The sequence below is a fragment of the Rhinopithecus roxellana genome, chromosome 19 (assembly GCF_007565055.1).
Source record: "Rhinopithecus roxellana isolate Shanxi Qingling chromosome 19, ASM756505v1, whole genome shotgun sequence".
Lineage (NCBI taxonomy): Eukaryota > Metazoa > Chordata > Mammalia > Primates > Cercopithecidae > Rhinopithecus > Rhinopithecus roxellana.
In genome coordinates, this window is record NC_044567.1 from 71,864,993 (window position 1) to 71,883,235 (window position 18,243).

Here is an 18,243-nt window from a genome sequence, read left to right on the forward strand (position 1 = left end):
GACCGAACCGGTTCAATCCGGACTGAACGGGACTAAACCGGATCAAACCAGATCAAACCGGTTCAAACCGGACTGAGCCGGATCAAACCCGGATCAAACCGGCTCAAACCGGATCAAACCGGACTAAACCGGATCAAACCGGTTCAATCGTACTGAACCGGACTAAACCGGATCAAACCGGACTAAACCGGTTCAAACCGGACTGAGCCGGATCAAACCGAATCGGATCAAACCGAATCAAACCGGTTCAAACCGGACTGAGCCGGATCAAACCGAATCAAACCGGTTCAAACAGGTTCAAATCGAACTGAGCCGGATCAAACCCGGATCAAACCGGATCAAACCGGACTAAACCGGATCAAACCGGACTAAACCGGATCAAACCGGTTCAATCGGACTGAACCGGACTAAACCAGATCAAACCGGATCAAACCGGACTAAACCGGATCAAACCCGGAGCAAACCGGATCAAACCGGATCAAACCGGACTAAACCGGATCAAACCGGTTCAATCGGACTGAACCGGACTAAACCGGATCAAACCGGACTAAACCGGTTCAAACCGGACTGAGCCGGATCAAACCGAATCAAACCGGTTCAAACAGGTTCAAACCGGACTGAGCCGGATCAAACCCGGATCAAACCGGCTCAAACCGGATCAAACCGGATCAAACCGGACTAAACCGGATCAAACCGAATCAATCGGACTGAACCGGACTAAACCAGATCAAACCGGATCAAACCGGACTAAACCGGATCAAACCGGTTCAATCGGACTGAACCGGACTAATCCGGTTCAAACTGGACTAAACCGGTTCAAACCGGACTGAGCCGCATCAAACCGACTCAATCTGGCTCAAACCGATCACACCGCCGGCTCAAACCCGGATCAAACCGGCTCAAACCGGATCAAACCGGATCAAACCGGATCAAACCGGTTCAATCCGGACTAAACCGGGTCAAACCGGATCAAGCCGGACCAAACTGGATCACACCGGTTCAATCCGGACTGAACCGGACTAAACCGGACTAAACCGGTTCAAACCGGATCAAACCGGATCAAACCGGACTGAGCCGGATCAAACCGGCTCAAACCGGCTCAAACCGGACCAAACCGCCGGCTCAAACCGGATCAAACCGGCTCAAACCGGATCAAACCGAATCAAACAATCAAACAAACCGGATCAAACAATCAAACCGGATCAAACCGGATCAAACCGGTTCAAACCGGACTCAGCCGGCTCAAACCGGATAAAACCGGCTCAAACCGGATCAAACCGGACTGAGCCGGATGAAACCGGCTCAAACCGGATCAAACCGGATCAAACTGGTTCAAACCGGACTGACCGGACTGAGCCGCTCAAACCGGCAAACCGGATCAAACCGGTTCAAATCGGTTCAAACCGGTTCAAACCGGATCAAACCGGGCTAAAGCGGTTCAAACCGGATCAAACCGGTTCAAACCGGTTCAAACCGGACTAAACCGGTTCAAACCGGATCAAACCGGGCTAAAGCGGTTCAAACCGGATCAAACCGGTTCAAACCGGTTCAAACCGGACTAAACCGGTTCAAACCGGATCAAACCGGTTCAGACCGGATCAAACCGGATCAAACCGGGCTAAACCGGTTCAAACCGGATGAAACCGGATCAAACCGGGCTAAACCGGTTCAAACCGGTTCAAACCGGTTCAAACCGGACTGAGCCGGATCAAACCGGCTCACACCGGATCAAACTGGATCAAACCGCCGTCTCAAACCAGATCAAACCGGCTCAAACCGGATCAAACCGCCGGCTCAAACCGGATCAAACCGGATCAAACCGGACTAAACCGGATCAAACCGGTTCAATCCGGACTAAACCGGCTCAAACCGGATCAAACCGGTTCAAACCGGACTGAGCCGGACCAAACCGGATCAAACCGGTTCCAACCGGATCAAACCGGATCAAACCGGACTAAACCGGTTCAAACCGGCTCAAACCGGCTCAAACCGGATCAAACCGGTTCAAACCGGACTGAGCCGGATCAAACCGGATCGAACCGGATCAAACCGGTTCAAACCGGACTGAGCCGGATCGAACCAGTTCAAACCGGACTGAACCGGTTCAAACCGGACTAAACCGGATCAAACCGGCTCAAACCGGCTCAAACCGGATCAAACCGGTTCAAACCGGACTGCGCCGGATCAAACCGGATCGAACCAGATCAAACCGGTTCAAACCGGACTGAGCCAGATCGAACCGGTTCAAACCGGATCAAACCGGACTAAACCGGTTCAAGGTGGACTAAACCGGATCAAACCGGACTGAGCCGGATCAAACCGAATCAAACCGGTTCAAACAGTTTCAAACCGGACTGAGCCGGATCAAACCGAATCAAACCGGTTCAAACCGGTTCAAACCGGACTGAGCCGGATCAAACCGGCTCAAACCGGATCAAACTGGATCAAACCGCCGTCTCAAACCAGATCAAACCGGCTCAAACCGGATCAAACCGCCGGCTCAAACCGGATCAAACCGGATCAAACCGGATCAAACCGGACTAAACCGGATCAAACCGGATCAAACCGGTTCCAACCGGATCAAACCGGCTCAAACCGGCTCACACCGGCTCCAACCGGATCAAACCGGATCAAACCGGACTAAACCGGATCAAACCGGTTCAATCCGGACTAAACCGGCTCAAACCGGATCAAACCGGTTCCAACCGGATCAAACCGGATCAAACCGGACTAAACCGGCTCAAACCGGCTCACACCGGCTCCAACCGGATCAAACCGGTTCAAACCGGACTGAGCCGGATCGAACCGGATCAAACCGGTTCAAACCGGACTGAGCCGGATCGAACCAGTTCAAACCGGACTGAACCGGTTCAAACCGGACTTAACCGGATCAAACCGGCTCAAACCGGCTCAAACCGGATCAAACCGGTTCAAACCGGACTGCGCCGGATCAAACCGGATCGAACCAGATCAAACCGGTTCAAACCGGACTGAGCCAGATCGAACCGGTTCAAACCGGATCAAACCGGACTAAACCGGTTCAAGGTGGACTAAACCGGATCAAACCGGACTGAGCCGGATCAAACCGAATCGGATCAAACCGAATCAAACCGGTTCAAACCGGACTGAGCCGGATCAAACCGGATCAAACCGGTTCAAACCGGACTGAGCCGGATCAAACCGGTTCCAACCGGATCAAACCGGACTAAACCGGTTCAAACCGGCTCAAACCGGCTCAAACCGGATCGAACCGGTTCAAACCGGACTGAGCCGGATCAAACCGGATCGAACCGGATCAAACCGGTTCAAACCGGACTGAGCCGGATCGAACCAGTTCAAACCGGACTGAACCGGTTCAAACCGGACTAAACCGGATCAAACCGGCTCAAACCGGCTCAAACCGGATCAAACCGGTTCAAACCGGACTGCGCCGGATCAAACCGGATCGAACCAGATCAAACCGGTTCAAACCGGACTGAGCCAGATCGAACCGGTTCAAACCGGATCAAACCGGACTAAACCGGTTCAAAGTGGACTAAACCGGTTCAAACCGGACTGAGCCGGATCAAACCGGACTGACTAAACCGGTTCAAAGTGGACTAAACCGGTTCAAACCGGACTGAGCCGGATCAAACCGAATCGGATCAAACCGAATCAAACCGGTTCAAACCGGACTGAGCCGGATCAAACCGAATCAAACCGGTTCAAACAGTTTCAAACCGGACTGAGCCGGATCAAACCGGCTCAAACCGGATCAAACAGGATCAAAACGGACTAAACCGGATCAAACCGGTTCAATCGGACTGAACCGGACTAAACCGGTTCAAACTGGACTAAACCGGTTCAAACCGGACTGAGCCGGATCAAACCGACTCAAACAGGCTCAAACCGGATCACACCGCCGGCTCAAACCCGGATCGAACCGGCTCAAACCGGATCAAACCGGATCAAACCGGTTCAATCCGGACTAAACCGGATCAAACCGGATCAAGCCGGAGCAAACTGGATCAAACCGGTTCAATCCGGACTGAACCGGACTAAACCGGACTAAACCGGTTCAAACCGGATCAAACCGGTTCAAACCGGACTGAGCCGGCTCAAACCGGCTCAAACCGGCTCAAACCGGCTCAAACCGGCTCAAACCGGATCAAACCGCCGGCTCAAACCGGATCAAACCGGATCAAACAATCAAACAAACCGGATCAAACAATCAAACCGGATCACACCGGATCACACCGGCTCAAACCGGTTCAAACCGGACTGAGCCGGCTCAAACCGGATCAAACCGGCTCAAAACGGATCAAACTGGACTGAGCCGGATCAAACCGGCTCAAACCGGATCAAACCGGTTCAATCCGGACTAAACCGGTTCAAACCGGTTCAAACCGGACTAAACCGGTTCAAACCGGATCAAACCGGATCAAACCGGTTCAAACCGGTTAAAACCGGGCTAAACCGGTTCAAACCGGAGCAAACCGGATCAAACCGGTTCAAGTTCAAACCGGTTCAAACCGGATCAAACCGGATCAAACCGGATCAAACCGGGCTAAACCGGTTCAAACCGGTTCAAACCGGGCTAAACCGGATCAAACCGGATCAAACCGGGCTAAACCGGATCAAACCGGACTAAACCGGTTCAAACCGGTTCAAACCGGTTCAAACCGGACTGAGCCGGATCAAACCGGCTCAAACCGGATCAAACTGGATCAAACCGCCGTCTCAAACCGGCTCAAACCGGATCAAACCGGACTAAACCGGCTCAGATCAAACCGGTTCAAACCGGACTGAGCCGGACCAAACCGGTTCAAACCGGATCAAACCGGATCAAACCGGACTAAACCGGTTCAAACCGGTTCAAACCGGATCAAACCGCCGGCTCAAACCGGATCAAACCGGACTAAACCGGATCAAACCGGATCAAACCGCCGGCTCGAGCCGGATCAAACCACAAACCGGATCGAACCGGTTCAAACCGGATCAAACCGGATCAAACCCGAGCCGGTTCAAACCGGACCAAGCCGGCTCATACCAGATCAAACCGGTAACCGGATTGAGCCGGATCAAACCGGATCGAACCGGACTGAGCCGGATCAAACCGGATCGAACCGGATCAAACCGGATCAAACCGGACTGAGCCGGATCAAACCGGATCGAACCGGATCAAACCGGATCAAACCGGACTGAGCCGGATCAAACCGGATCAAACCGGTTCAAACCGGACTAATCCGGTTCAAACCGGATCGAACCGGACTGAGCCGGATCAAACCGGATCGAACCGATCAAACCGGATCAAACCGGATCAAACCGGATCAAACCGGTTCTAGCCGGACTGAGCCGGATCAAACCGGATCGAACCGGATCAAACCGGTTCTAGCCGGACTGAGCCGGATCAAACCGGATCGAACCGGATCAAACCGGATCAAACCGGATCGAACCGGACTGAGCCGGATCAAACCGGTTCAAGCCAGATCGAGCCAGGTTCAAACCGGATCAAACCGGTTCTAGCCGGACTGAGCCGGATCGAACCGGTTCAAACCTGATCAAATCGGATCAAACCGGATCAAACCGGTTCTAGCCGGACTGAGCCGGATCAAACCGGATCGAACCGGATCAAACCGATCAAACCGGACTGAGCCGGATCAAACCGGTTCAAGCCAGATCGAGCCAGTTCGATCAAACCCGACTGAGCCGGATCAAACCGGTTCAAGCCAGATCGAGCCGGTTCAAACCGGATCGAACCGGTTCTAGCCGGACTGAGCCGGATCAAACCGGATCGAACCGGATCAAACCGATCAAACCGGACTGAGCCGGATCAAACCGGTTCAAGCCAGATCGAGCCGGTTCAAACCGGATCAAACCGGTTCTAGCCGGACTGAGCCGGATCAAACCGGATCGAACCGGATCAAACCGATCAAACCCGACTGAGCCGGATCAAACCGGTTCAAGCCAGATCGAGCCGGTTCAAACCGGATCAAACCGGTTCTAGCCGGACTGAGCCGGATCAAACCGGATCGAACCGGATCAAACCTGATCAAACCGGATCGAACCGGATCAAACCGGATCAAACCGGACTAAACCGGATCAAAACCGGATCGAACCGGTTCGAACCGGATCAAACCGGATCAAACCGGACTAAACCGGACTAAACCGGATCACACCGGATCAAACCGGTTCAAACCGGACTAAAGCGGACTAAGCCGGATTTAACCGGATCAAACCGGATCTAACCGGTCTAAACCGGGTCGAACCGGACTAAACCGGATCAAACCGGTCTAAACCGGGTCGAACCGGACTAAACCGAACCGGATCAAACAGGACTAAACCGGATCAATCCGGGTCAAACCGGTTCAAACCGGACTTATCCAGATCAAACTGGATCAAACCCCGGGCTTAACCGGATCAAACCGTGTCAAACCGGACTTAACCGGATCAAACCCCGGACTTAACCGGATCAAACCGGAGCAAACCGGACTAAACGGGATCAAACCGGACTAAGCCGGATCAAAGCGGTTCAAACCGGACTAAGCCGGTTCAATCTGGATCAGACCTGATTAAGCTGGATCAGACCGGACCAAACCGGATCAGACTGGATTAAACCGGACCAGTCCAGACCGGATTAAACCACCAGACCAGACCGGATCAAACCAGACCAGACCGGATTAAACCACCAGACCAGACCGGATTAAACCAGATCAGACCGGATCAAACCAGACCAAACCGGATTAAACCACCAGACCAGACCGGATTTAACCAGATCAGACCGGATCAAACCAGACCAGACCGGATGAAACCACCTGACCTGACCGGATTAAACCAGATCAGACCGGATCAAACCAGACCAGACCGGATTTAACCAGATCAGACTCGATCAAACCAGGCCAGACCGGATTTAACCAGATCAGACCGGATCAAACCAGACCAGACCAGATCAAACCAGATCAGACCGGATTAAACCAGATCAGACCGGATGACGGATTAAACCAGATCAGACCGGATTAAACCAGATCAGACCGGATGACGGATTAAACCAGATCAGACCGGATTTAACCAGATCAGACCGGATTAAACCAGATCAGACCGGATGAAACCAGATCAAACCAGATCAGACCGGATGATACCAGACCAAACCAGACCAGACCGGATCAAACAGGATCAAACCAGACCAGACCGGATCAAACCAGATCAAACCAGATCAGGCTGGATTAAACCAGATCAAACCAGACCAGACCGGATCAAAACCAGATCAAACCAGATCAGATCGGATTAAACCAGATCAAACCGGATCAAACCAGACCAGACCAGATCAGACCAGATGAAACCAGACCAGACCAGATCAAACCAGATGAAACCAGACCAGATCAGATCAAACCAGACCAGACTAGATCAAACCAGACCAGATCAAACCAGATGAAACCAGACCAGGCCAGATCAAACCAGACCAGACCAGATCAAACCAGATGAAACCAGACCAGACCAGATCAAACCAGACGAAACCAGACGAGACCAGATTGGCACACATTTTACAACTTGCCCCAGAAAAGCAGCAATATTGAGGACGTAGAGGGTTCCTGACAGGCCACACAGCTGAGGCTCTGTGGCCTGAGGCAGCCAAGGCCTAAGTCCATTATCCAAGCAGCCAAGACCCACCGCCCTCCAGAAGGCTCAGCAGGTCATGCCTCAGGGGCTCCAAAATGGTCAGGCAGGCTGAGAAAATCTCCAGGCTGTGCAGCGGGGCCTGCAATCCTGAAACCAGAAACTGCAACTCCACCCCCTCCCCATGGCAGCAGGCCTAGGGGCAGGGAATAGGGATGCTGGGACCCCAAAGCAGCCCTGCAGGGGAAGGAGGCAGATGTACCTTGGATCTAGCCAGATGGGGAGGGGAATCTGGTCTCAGCATAACCCCCTTCCAAACCCTGACAGTAACCCCTGGGAAAAGCACAGCCCCCTCTCAACCCCAGAGCCAGTTTCTCCCTGGGATCTGTGTACTTGGAGCAAAAAGTTACCTGACACCCCAGGCCTCCCTGCCTCTGCCACCCACACTTCTGGGCCCCCGGCAGGGACTGTGACCTGGTCAGAACAGCTGGTAGCCCATGTGCTTCCACCCCCACCTTCTCTCTGTTCCGGACTTTCAGGTCATGACACGGGGAGGAAAAGAAGGCTATGCTGTGAATGGAGCCTCAGAGGGAAAGGGGGCATGGATGCTTAGGAATATAAAGGGCCTCAGGTCCTGGCCAGTGACACTCTGCTGAGCTCCTCTGCACCTGCCCAGCACCATGGTAATGTCTGGTGGCCAAGTCTGGGCCCTCATCAGCTGTATTCTCTAGGAGCTTGGGGATAGGGCCTGGCACCAAGGGCCCCTCCTCAGGCCCACTAAGGGCATGAAGGAGATAGGCCAGGGCAGCCTCTTCTGCCATTCTGAGGGCCAGGATAGCTCCTAGGGCTTCTTATTCCTGCTTGGGGGTGATGGTGATGAGGGGAGTTCCTGGTTAAAAGAGGGCTGAGGGGCTTAGGAGCTCTGGGGGTGTGCATCATGTTTATGGGCACCATAGTCTGTAAATCATTGTGTGTTGCAGGCACAAAATTCTCTGTGCATTGGGTGTGTGAATCCTCAGACTGGCTTTCCTCTGTGTAACTGTCAGTCATTCATTTAATATGTACTATTGAGTATCTACTAAGTGCCAGGCACTGTTCTAGGTGCTTGTAATCCATCAATAGACAAAATAGGCGAAGAGCCCAGCTGTAATTAATGATGCTTACATTGAGGGAGGATATGCTGCTGGGAAGGGACTCAGACAACAAATATAGTAAGTATAGAATACAGTCAGTATAGAATACAGTCAGTATAGAATACAGTCAGTATAGAATACAGTCAGTATAGAATACAGTCAGTATAGAATACAGTCAGTATAGAATACAGTCAGTATAGAATACAGTCAGTATAGAATACAGTCAGTATAGGAATACAGTCAGTATAGAATAAGTCAGTTATACGAATACAGTCAGTATAGAATATACTCAGTATAGAATACAGTCAGTATAGAATACAGTCAGTATAGAATACAGTCAGTATAGAATACAGTCAGTATAGAATATACTCAGTATAGAATACAGTCAGTATAGAATACAGTCAGTATAGAATACAGTCAGTATAGAATACAGTCAGTATAGAATATACTCAGTATAGAATACAGTCAGTATAGAATACAGTCAGTATAGAATACAGTCAGTATAGAATACAGTCAGTATAGAATATACTCAGTATAGAATACAGTCAGTATAGAATACAGTCAGTATAGAATACAGTCAGTATAGAATATACTCAGTATAGAGTATAGTCAGTATAGAGTATAGTCAGTATAGAGTATAGTCAGTATAGTCAGTATAGAATAGTCAGTATAGAATATAGTCAGTATAGAATATAGTCAGTATAGAATATAGTCAGTATAGAATATAGTAAGTATAGAATATAGTAAGTTAGAAAGTGCAGGCCGGGTGTGGTAGCTCATACCTGTAATCCCAGAACTCTGGGAGATGAGGCGGGAGGATCTCATGAGGCCAGGAGTTTGAGACCAGCCTGGGCTACATAGCAAGACTCCATTTCTACAAAAAATTAAAATTTAGCTGGGCATGGTTGTATGCACCTGTAGACCTAGCTACTTGGGAGGCCAAAGCAAAAGGATGGCCTGAGCCCAGGAGTTTGAGGCTGTAGTGAGCTATGATCCTGACACTATATTCCAGCCTGGAAAGCAAAAGGAGGCCTTGTCTTTAAAAAAAAAAAAGAAATAAAGAAAAGAAAAGAAAAGAAAAGAAAAGAAAAAGAAAAGAAAAAACAGTGCAAAAACAGAGCGAGAAAAAGATACAGAAAGATGAGGGGTTGGGTTGCAATATTATGTTATTTATTTATTTTTTAAATTGTAGAGACGGGCTGCCTGTCTTTTGCCCAAGCTAGTCTCCAACTCACGGGCTCAAGCAGTCCTCCCACCTTGTCCTCCCAAAGTGCTGGGATTACAGGCATGTAATCCCACTGCGCCCAACAGGGTTGCAATTTTAAATAGGGGTGCAGGGTAGGACCCATTTAAAAGGTGGATTTTGAGCTAATGCTTACAAGGGGAGACAGAGCTGGCCCATGAGGATGTCTGGAGGAAGAGTCTTCCAGGCAGAGAACAGAGTGACTGTCATTTTGCAGGAACAGCAGGGAGAAAAGAGGTGGACAAGCAAGGAGTTAGCTAATGCTTACAAGGGGAGACAGAGCTGGCCCATGAGGATGTCTGGAGGAAGAGTCTTCCAGACAGAGAACAGAGTGACTGTCATTTTGCAGGAACAGCAGGGAGAAAAGAGGTGGACAAGCAAGGAGTTTGCGGGAGAGAGGTCGGTGAGGTTAGGGAGCTGACCAATGGCTTTATGCCATCCTCATGCATCCACCTTAGGGTGTGTCTCCCTGTTCATTTTTTTTTTTCTTTTTCTTTCCTTTTCTGTTTTTTTGTTTTTGTTTTTGTTTTTGTTTGTTTGTTTGTTTGTTTGTTTTTGAGACGGAGTCTCGCTCTGTCGCCCAGGCTGGAGTGCAGTGGCGCGATCTCAGCTCACTGCAAGCTCCACCTCCCGGGTTTATGCCATTTTCCTTCCTCAGCCTCCCGAGTAGCTGGGGCTACAGGCGCCCGCCACCTCGCCCGGCTAGTTTTTTGTATTTTTTTTAGTAGAGACGAGGTTTCACCGTGTTCGCCAGGATGGTCTCGATCTCCTGACCTCGTGATCCGCCCATCTCGGCCTCCCAAAGTGCTGGGATTACAGGCTCGAGCCACCGCGCCCGGCCTTTTTTTTTTAGAAGAAGTCTGGCTCTGTTGGGCAGACTGGGGTACAGTGGCCTAATCTCAGCTCACTAAAATCTCCACCTCCCGGGTTTCAGCAATTCTCCTGCCTCAGCCCCCCAGTAGCTGGGATTACAGGCGCCCACCACCACGCCTGGCTAATTTTTGCATTTTTAGTAAAGACAGGATTTCGCCACTTTGGCCAGGCTGGTCTTCAACTCCTGACCTCAGGTGATCCGCCCGCCTCGGCTTCCCAAAGTGCTGGGATTCCAGGCGTGAGCCACAGCACCTCGATGCTCCGCCTGCATCACGGGGCATGTCCAGGTGCTCCGGGCACCAGGATGTTCTTTATGGCGTCTGTGCACTGGTGTGTGTCCCAGAAATAGACACGTCCCTCGGTCTCAGCACCCCTGCACCCCAGCCTGCCCACCGCGCGGAACACCTGCAAGCTCCGGTCCGGGCGCCGCGCTGACCCCAGTCCTCGCATCACGTGACCGCCCGCGGCTCTGTCTGCCCCGCCCCCTCCAGACGCCGGCTCTGCGTTGCGTATTCGCTCTGGCCATAGCGGGCCTCGTGTCGCTGCTGCTGCCGCCCGAGGGCGCCCTGGGCGAGGAGCTGCAAGTGCCACAGCCCAGGGCCGCCAGTTGGCTGAACTTAGGCTCCTTCAAGAAGTACATGGGGAAGCTCTTCAACAGCAGGTGGGCCGGCGGAGGGCGTGAGGTAGGGAGGAAAGCGGGAGGTGGAGGGGTGGGGGGGCGCGGGGGGCGGGACACGGACACCACCAGGCACCCCCACGCACATCGCGGCCCGAGCTGGGCTCGGGGAGCAGCCTCATGACTGCAAAGACTTGTTCCCAGCCCGAAGAAATCTAAAAACCACAAGAAAACTGCGAACGCCACGAACACCTCCCCATCGAAAGGCACGAAATACCCTCCATGGACCACCACGAACCCCCAGTGGCTGAATACCTCGGAACCCCGACCACCGATGTCCTCCCGAGGCCCCAGGTAGGACAGCCTGGACGCTCGGCACCGAGCCAGGGGCCTCGGGACTGGGGGAAGCTTGAGTGATAGCGAGAGGAAGCTCCTGGGGGAGAGCATTCAGGGAGACACAGCGCCCCGGTGGGGGAGCTTCTTTCTCCAGGCTGGGCCTTGGCCTCCAGACGCCTCTCTGCCCACCAACCCCTTTATATTGAGAGGGGCCTCAACCCCTCCTCATCCCCTCAGTGGAAACAATAAAGACAAATTTCTGTTGCTTCAGTGACTTCTGTGGGCCTGGGGTCAGGGAGGGACCAGTCCATCAGAGGGGAAGGGGGACTCTGGAGTTTCTGCTGTTGGAGAAAAAGACCTCAGCTGTTGGGGGTCCTCCTCTGGTAACCCATCCGCCTTCCTCCACGTCACCCATACATGGCCCTGTGAGTCTGGCCCTCCACCCCATGGTAGAGACACAGATACAGGTCCTGGAGAAGACACTTATTGCCCTGCTAGTCCTGCACAGATGGCACCAGTGTGGGAGGGCTCTAACCCAGAGGGAGAGCAGAGGTGAGAGAAGAAACCTCAAAGGAGGGGCTTCAGCTAGACACACCCCAACTCCCACCTGGCTCAAATTTCTACCAAACAGCCCAGCTTGGGCTGTCAGAGTTGGCACAGGAACAAGAAGAGGTGCCTTTGCCCCTCAGCATGCAGATTATAGGGGGCCGTCTTTGCCTCCTGGACTTCTAAGTCCTTCGGGAGTGAGCAGAGCAGGAGAAAGGGTGGAGCCTGGCCGGGGCCTGTCCCTGAGAAGCTGAGTGTGAGGGTGGCTCTCTCTTCTGGGGGCTCCCATGGCCATCAGAGAGACCTAGTGGGGAAAGAGCCCCCTGCCCTGATCCTACCCTCACATCCAGGTGTGTCTCCAGGGTGTGAACCCCTGGCCCTAAGAAGTATCCACTCCTCTCCCCATTCACCACCCATACCCTTAAGCTGCCAGAGAAAATGCTGGGACTTCAGACTCCCTCTCCCAGACTCAAACCGTTCTCTTGCAAAACCATCTCTCTATCCAGACATCCCTTTGATTTAAGAATCAACCAAAGGCCGGGCACAGTGGCTCACACCTGCAATCCCAGCATTTTGGGAGGCCAAGGTGAGCAGATCGCTTGAACCCAGGAGTTTGAGACCACACTGGGCAACATAGCAAGACCCTGTCTCTACAAAAATAAAATTAGCTGGGTGTGGTGGCATGTGCCTATAGTTCTAGCTACTTGGGAGGCTGAGACAGAAGGATCGCTTGAGGCCAGGAGGTCAGGGCTATGGTGAGCTGTGATCATGTCACTATACTCCAGCCTGGGTGACAGAGCAAGACCCTGTCTCCAAAAACAAACAAAAAATTAATCTGAGCCAAGCAGCTGCATCCTCTAGAAGCTCTTTGCCTTTTAGGACCTGGTTCTACTTCCAGGTCATTTGCACACACCAGATGGAGTAGGACTTGAAGAGAAACACAATTGTGGTGCTATTTCCATTTCTGTGCAAGGTGCTAAGCCCAGAAAAGCGGACACCTCATCTTCCAAACCCAAACCCCATCCCTTCAGGGCAAGCATGTGGGGGAGGCAGGAGAAGCCATTCTAGGAACCGGACACATTCTGGTTCCCTGACTTCTCCCCTTTACACACACGCATGTACACACGCATGCATGCGCACACTGTCCCCACCTATTCAGGGTGCCTGAAAAAGGCCAGGAAGAGATGGGTGCTCTCTGGGACTCTGGGCAGTGCTCCCTGGGGCGGGATCCAGGTCCTCGCCCTCACAGGGCTGGAGTGTGCAATCTACAGATTCGATTCGATTGGCTGGAACTCTCAGTGAATCCAGCCTCCTCCCCTTCCACAGTAGCTTGAATACCTCCTGTGCCCAGCATTTCACTACCTCACGGGGCAGCCCATTCTCTCCAAATTTCTGGATGGCAGCTCAGGCCCCTGGATGCAGCCATGACTGCTGTAGCACCAGAATCGTTCTTCCAGGCTGGGCTGTGCCCCTGCCCCCATGCCAAGGATGCTTTAGTATAATTTTTGGTGCTTCTGCTGCCTAGGCTGCAGTAAGGCACTGGTGAGGGGTGCACTTAGGGAAGGGTTGTCATCGGGCCATGTCGGGAAGATCTATGGGTGCTGAACTGGGAAGATTCAAGACTGCCACTTCACAGACTTGCTGAAGGACCATGAAGGACCATCTGCTCAGAGGAGTCCCTGCTTTCCTCGGGCCACGACTTGTCCCTCTGTGAAAGGGAGAGGATGAGCTGAGCGGCTCTGATGACCCCACCAATGTTCTGGATGATCCCCTTTTCCTCTGCCCTGCCCTCCTCTTTCCTCCCATGCATTTGGCGCTTCCTGCTGCCCCCACCAGGGGTCCACAGAGACACAGGACAGGCTGTGGCTTTGACTTGCTTTATTGAGCCTGTGCGGGAGCAGGGAGCAAGCTTTGGCCAGAGCCAAGGGTGCAGAAGGGAGAGCTGGGCTGGCACTGCTCATGGAGTCGCAGGAGACAGAAGGTAGCATTACAAGTCCAGCGGGCTGAGCTCCCTGTGAGGACGGAGCAGAACATGGCAGTGTAGGGCGTAGGCCTCGTGCCCTCAGGAGGCCTCAGGCTGGCTCTGGGTTCCTGTTCTCCCTCTTCCACTCCCCACTACACCTTTCCAAACCCTGATTCAGTCCCACCACCCCTATTTCAGCCCCAGGGAGTTGGACAGACAGGGCAGGGAGTCAAACTCACCTGGGGGCAGCAGCACGCGGGGACCCCCACTCCGAGAAGGCCAGCGTGTCCTCTTTGTGTCTCTTCCCATACCTGGGAGGGAAGAGGCAGCAGGCACAAGCACTGTGCCCAGGTGCCAGCCCACCTGTTTCATATCTGCCTGTAGGCACCATCTCTCCCAGGGCACATTGGCCTAGGCCTGTTCAGCACAGATGCCCAAGAGCAGGCCTGGAAGGGGCTGGGGCTGGGGATAGGGTGTGGCCAGGAATGTGGAGTGGGCTCAGGGTCCCAGGGGCTGGATCTCTCTCCCCGACTGTGGCACACACCTAGGCCTGGTCAGCATGTTGATGTATCTACGGAGATCAGCCGCATACTGGGCCATCTGCTCTGGCGTGGCATTGTCCCCTGGGTACACTGGCTCCAGCGGGGCTCCCTGAGCACCCAGCAGTGGCTGTAGTAACAGAGCCACACAGGTGGACAGGAGCAGCAAGGAGAGGCAGAGGCGTGTGGCAGCCATCTGAGGAGCAAGCAGAGGGGAGGTGGAGAGCCCGGGCTGCAGATTTCCTGTGCCCAGGAAGCAGGGTCCATCTACCCAGCCCCTTAGCCCATCATCCATTTCTCCAAGCCTGGGGACAAGGGGGCAGAGCAAAGGGCCACTCCAAGCTCACCACTCCACCTCCTAGACACTGCTCTCAAGGCGCGGACAGCCTGTCCTGTGAGCAGCCCAGCAAGCCAGCGCCTTGCAAGTTAGAAAAGCATAGCAGAGAAAATGGGGACATGAGTCCTGGAGACATGGGACTCATGACATCCAGGGCCTCATGGCTCCAAGGAGGCAGCAGCTAGTGGGAATAAGGCCATGCCAGGTCACCCACAGGGTGGGGGACACAGAATGAACTCAGGAAGCCAAGGACAGAAATCCATGACCTTGTGGGTCTGGCCCTCCACCCTGCGATAGAGACACAGATGTGGGTCCTGGAGAAGATGCTGTTGCCCATGTCGTCCTGCACAGACCAGCAAAGGCACTCACACAGGGACCCCAGTCACTCACAAGGTCACAGTCACACATTCCGGTTCACGGCCATGCACACGAGTGTGCACATATACATGCTGTCTTCTAGCGTGACAGGTCTGTCCAGATGCAGACAGCAAGACCCAAGCAGGACCTTAGGCCTCCCAAGGCCCCTGGGCCTGCGAAACACCTCGATCCGAGGCCCCAGCCTGGGGGATCCGAGAGCCCTCTCGATCCGAGGCCCCAGCCTGGGGGAGGCCCCCCAGAGCCCCAGGCAGGCTGAGCCCACTTACCTGGAGTCCAGAGTAAATGGGTACTAGACCAAACAAGCACCTGCCTCAGGCCGGATGGGCCCCTGCCCTCGGCTGGGCCGCTTTATAGCCCTCAGCCCCCCAGAGTCCCCGCCTCCTGTCAGCTTCTCTCGCTCCACAGCCCTCGCCCCTCCTCCAACTGTCTCCCGATATTGTCAGTATCTGAGGCCAGAGATGGGAGGAGGACAGGGCAGTGCTGTGGGTGCCAGACCAGCAGCATAACAGACAAAACTGGACCACAGGAAAAGTCTCCTGTGGGCCCCCATCACTGACACTCCTTCCCTTTGGGCACCAGAGCAGGCTTGGTTCAAGAAAGATGGGGTTCTGGAACTTCAGAATGACTGAAAGGTTTTGGTCACAGGCCTTGGAACTAGCTCTCCTGCCTCCCAAGGATCAACCCAAATCATCCAACAGATTCCCTCGGGGCAGAAGATTGAAGCTGCAGCTGGAAGATTGAGGCTGCAGCTGGAGCCTCCAGGATGAAGAATGGAAACTCAGGCCATCCTCTGAAGCTTGCAACTAGAACAAGGTGGGAAGAGGGAAGGCACCTCAGGTCCTCAGGCAAGGTGGAAAGGAGTGGGGTACCAGGCTTGGAGAAACCCATTTGGTGGGTGCATAGGATGCAGAATGAGAACTCATGTGCTTGGGTTCAGGGGAAAGGTTGAGGGGGTGCCAGTTTCCCATAGCCATTTCCCTCCCCATCTCAGAGCCCCCATTCCAGGGAAGTGCTAAAAACCAGCATCATTTGTAAAGCCTCACATTTTCCAAAGTGCTTCCAGCTCAGTCACCTCACTAAATCCCCACAACAACCTATTTTACAGATTCCAGATGTGAAATCTGCTCAGAGATGTCAAATCACTGGCTCCAAACCACACAGCCAGTCAGTGGGAGATTCAGGGTTTGAAACAAAATCTAACGCCAAAATCTAACTCCAAACCTGGACTGTCAAAGTATTGGTAGAATTTCCCACTTTTTGGCTGAGAAACCTGAGGCTCACAGAGGTAAAGATGCTTGCTCAAGATCTCATAGCTACCGAGGTCCCAAATTCTGGCTTAGATTCTCAACCCCACTAATCCATCCCCACCAGAAGCCCCTGAATCTCCCCTGCCCAGCATCTCTTCCCAACCCCCAGTCTCCCTCCCCAGCTTAGGCCAAGGAGTGGTAACTGGCTGTGTCTGAATGACACGGTGACACGGAGTACGGAGCTAAGGACTTATGACTGCTGATGGTTCTGCTGTCCCAGATCAGTACACCAAGAAGTTGGGGGGTGGGGGGACTGTTGGGGAAGAGGGGACTGGAGGTGAAACTCCAGGGATCTGGCAGGGTGGGGTTAGAGTCAGACAGACCTGGGACCAAATCCTGGCTCTGCCATTGGCTGGCTGTGTGAGCCTGGGAAAGTAATTGATTGAACCTCTCTGAGCTTCACTTTTCCTCTCTGTAAAATGAGCTCATCATGCCCATCTCAAGATACGGAGAATAAAGGAAGGCTCAGCAAACATCAGTGTTCTGCCTTAACCCTCCCAATTTTGATTTTTGTTAACAAGAAGAGCAATAATGCTTCACCAGACAACTTACATTCCACAAGGCAAATATGAAAGTCGTTCTGTCTCAGCAAGCCCGGGCCTTTCTCTGGACTGAGGTTTTCTGCTTGCAAAACAAGGGTGTGAGCTGGTGACTGGTCTCATGCTGGCCTTGGGTTTGGCAGGTAGAGGTTGCAGCTATTGCCGCCAGAGGGCGCCAGGCTCCAACCCTAGTTAAAAGGTCTGAGCTCCCCCAGGACCATGGCCTTGGAGGGACCTGTTCTGGCTGCTACTCATGTGGTGACCCAGCCCCACCTGACGGACAGTGGATCTAGGGATTGACTCAGATGCCAGGGCCACTTGTAGTTCTGTCCTGTCGCAGAGGTAAACCTAAGTGCCTAAGAAATAACAAGTAGTCCACAAATGTCAACCAAACTGTAGCTTTCATTTTTCTCCTATGCAAACAACAGATTCCTCTTCTGGGTCCTCTCAGGGATGTGGTGACAATCCAGGAGGAAGTGGTAGTAGATGTGCTGTCTACACTACATGGCCATGTGTGTTCATTTTCATACTGCTTTGAAAAGAACTGTCCGAGGCCAGGCGCAGTGGCCCACACCTGTAATCCCAGCACTTTGGGAGGCTGAGGCGGGCGGATCACCTGAGGTCAGGAGTTCAAGACCAGCTTGGCCAACATGGTGAAATTCCATCACTACTAAAAACACAAAAATTGGCCGGGCATGGTGGCGCCTACCTGTAATTCCAGCCACTTGGGAGGCTGAGGCAGGAGAATCACTTGAACTGGGGAGGCGGAAGTTGCAGTGAACCGAGATCATGCCACTACACTCCAGCCTGGGCAACAGAGTGAGACTCCATCTCAAAAAA

At 53.2% G+C, this 18,243-nt stretch overlaps 1 protein-coding gene across 3 annotated transcripts; it reads right to left on the bottom strand.

Annotated features, from left to right (window-relative positions):
• Positions 1 to 14,201: 14,201 nt before the first annotated feature.
• On the bottom strand, positions 14,202 to 15,879 carry PPY (pancreatic polypeptide). 3 transcript variants are annotated; one of them, XM_030923449.1, is made up of 4 exons: positions 15,570 to 15,645; positions 14,848 to 15,038; positions 14,543 to 14,614; positions 14,202 to 14,352 (listed from the first exon to the last, which is right to left on the bottom strand). In XM_030923449.1, the coding sequence occupies exons 1-4, from the start codon at positions 15,585 to 15,587 to the stop codon at positions 14,328 to 14,330; spliced, it is 306 nt and encodes a 101-aa protein (XP_030779309.1). In that variant the 5' UTR covers positions 15,588 to 15,645; the 3' UTR covers positions 14,202 to 14,327. The 3 variants fall into 3 exon arrangements, with proteins under 3 accessions (XP_030779309.1, XP_010352235.1, XP_010352234.1); XM_010353933.2 differs by lacking the exon at positions 15,570 to 15,645 and adding an exon at positions 15,824 to 15,879 and having other exon boundaries at positions 14,204 to 14,352; XM_010353932.1 differs by lacking the exon at positions 15,570 to 15,645 and adding an exon at positions 15,824 to 15,854 and having other exon boundaries at positions 14,251 to 14,352; positions 14,543 to 14,644.
• Between the last annotated feature and the right edge of the window lie 2,364 nt (positions 15,880 to 18,243).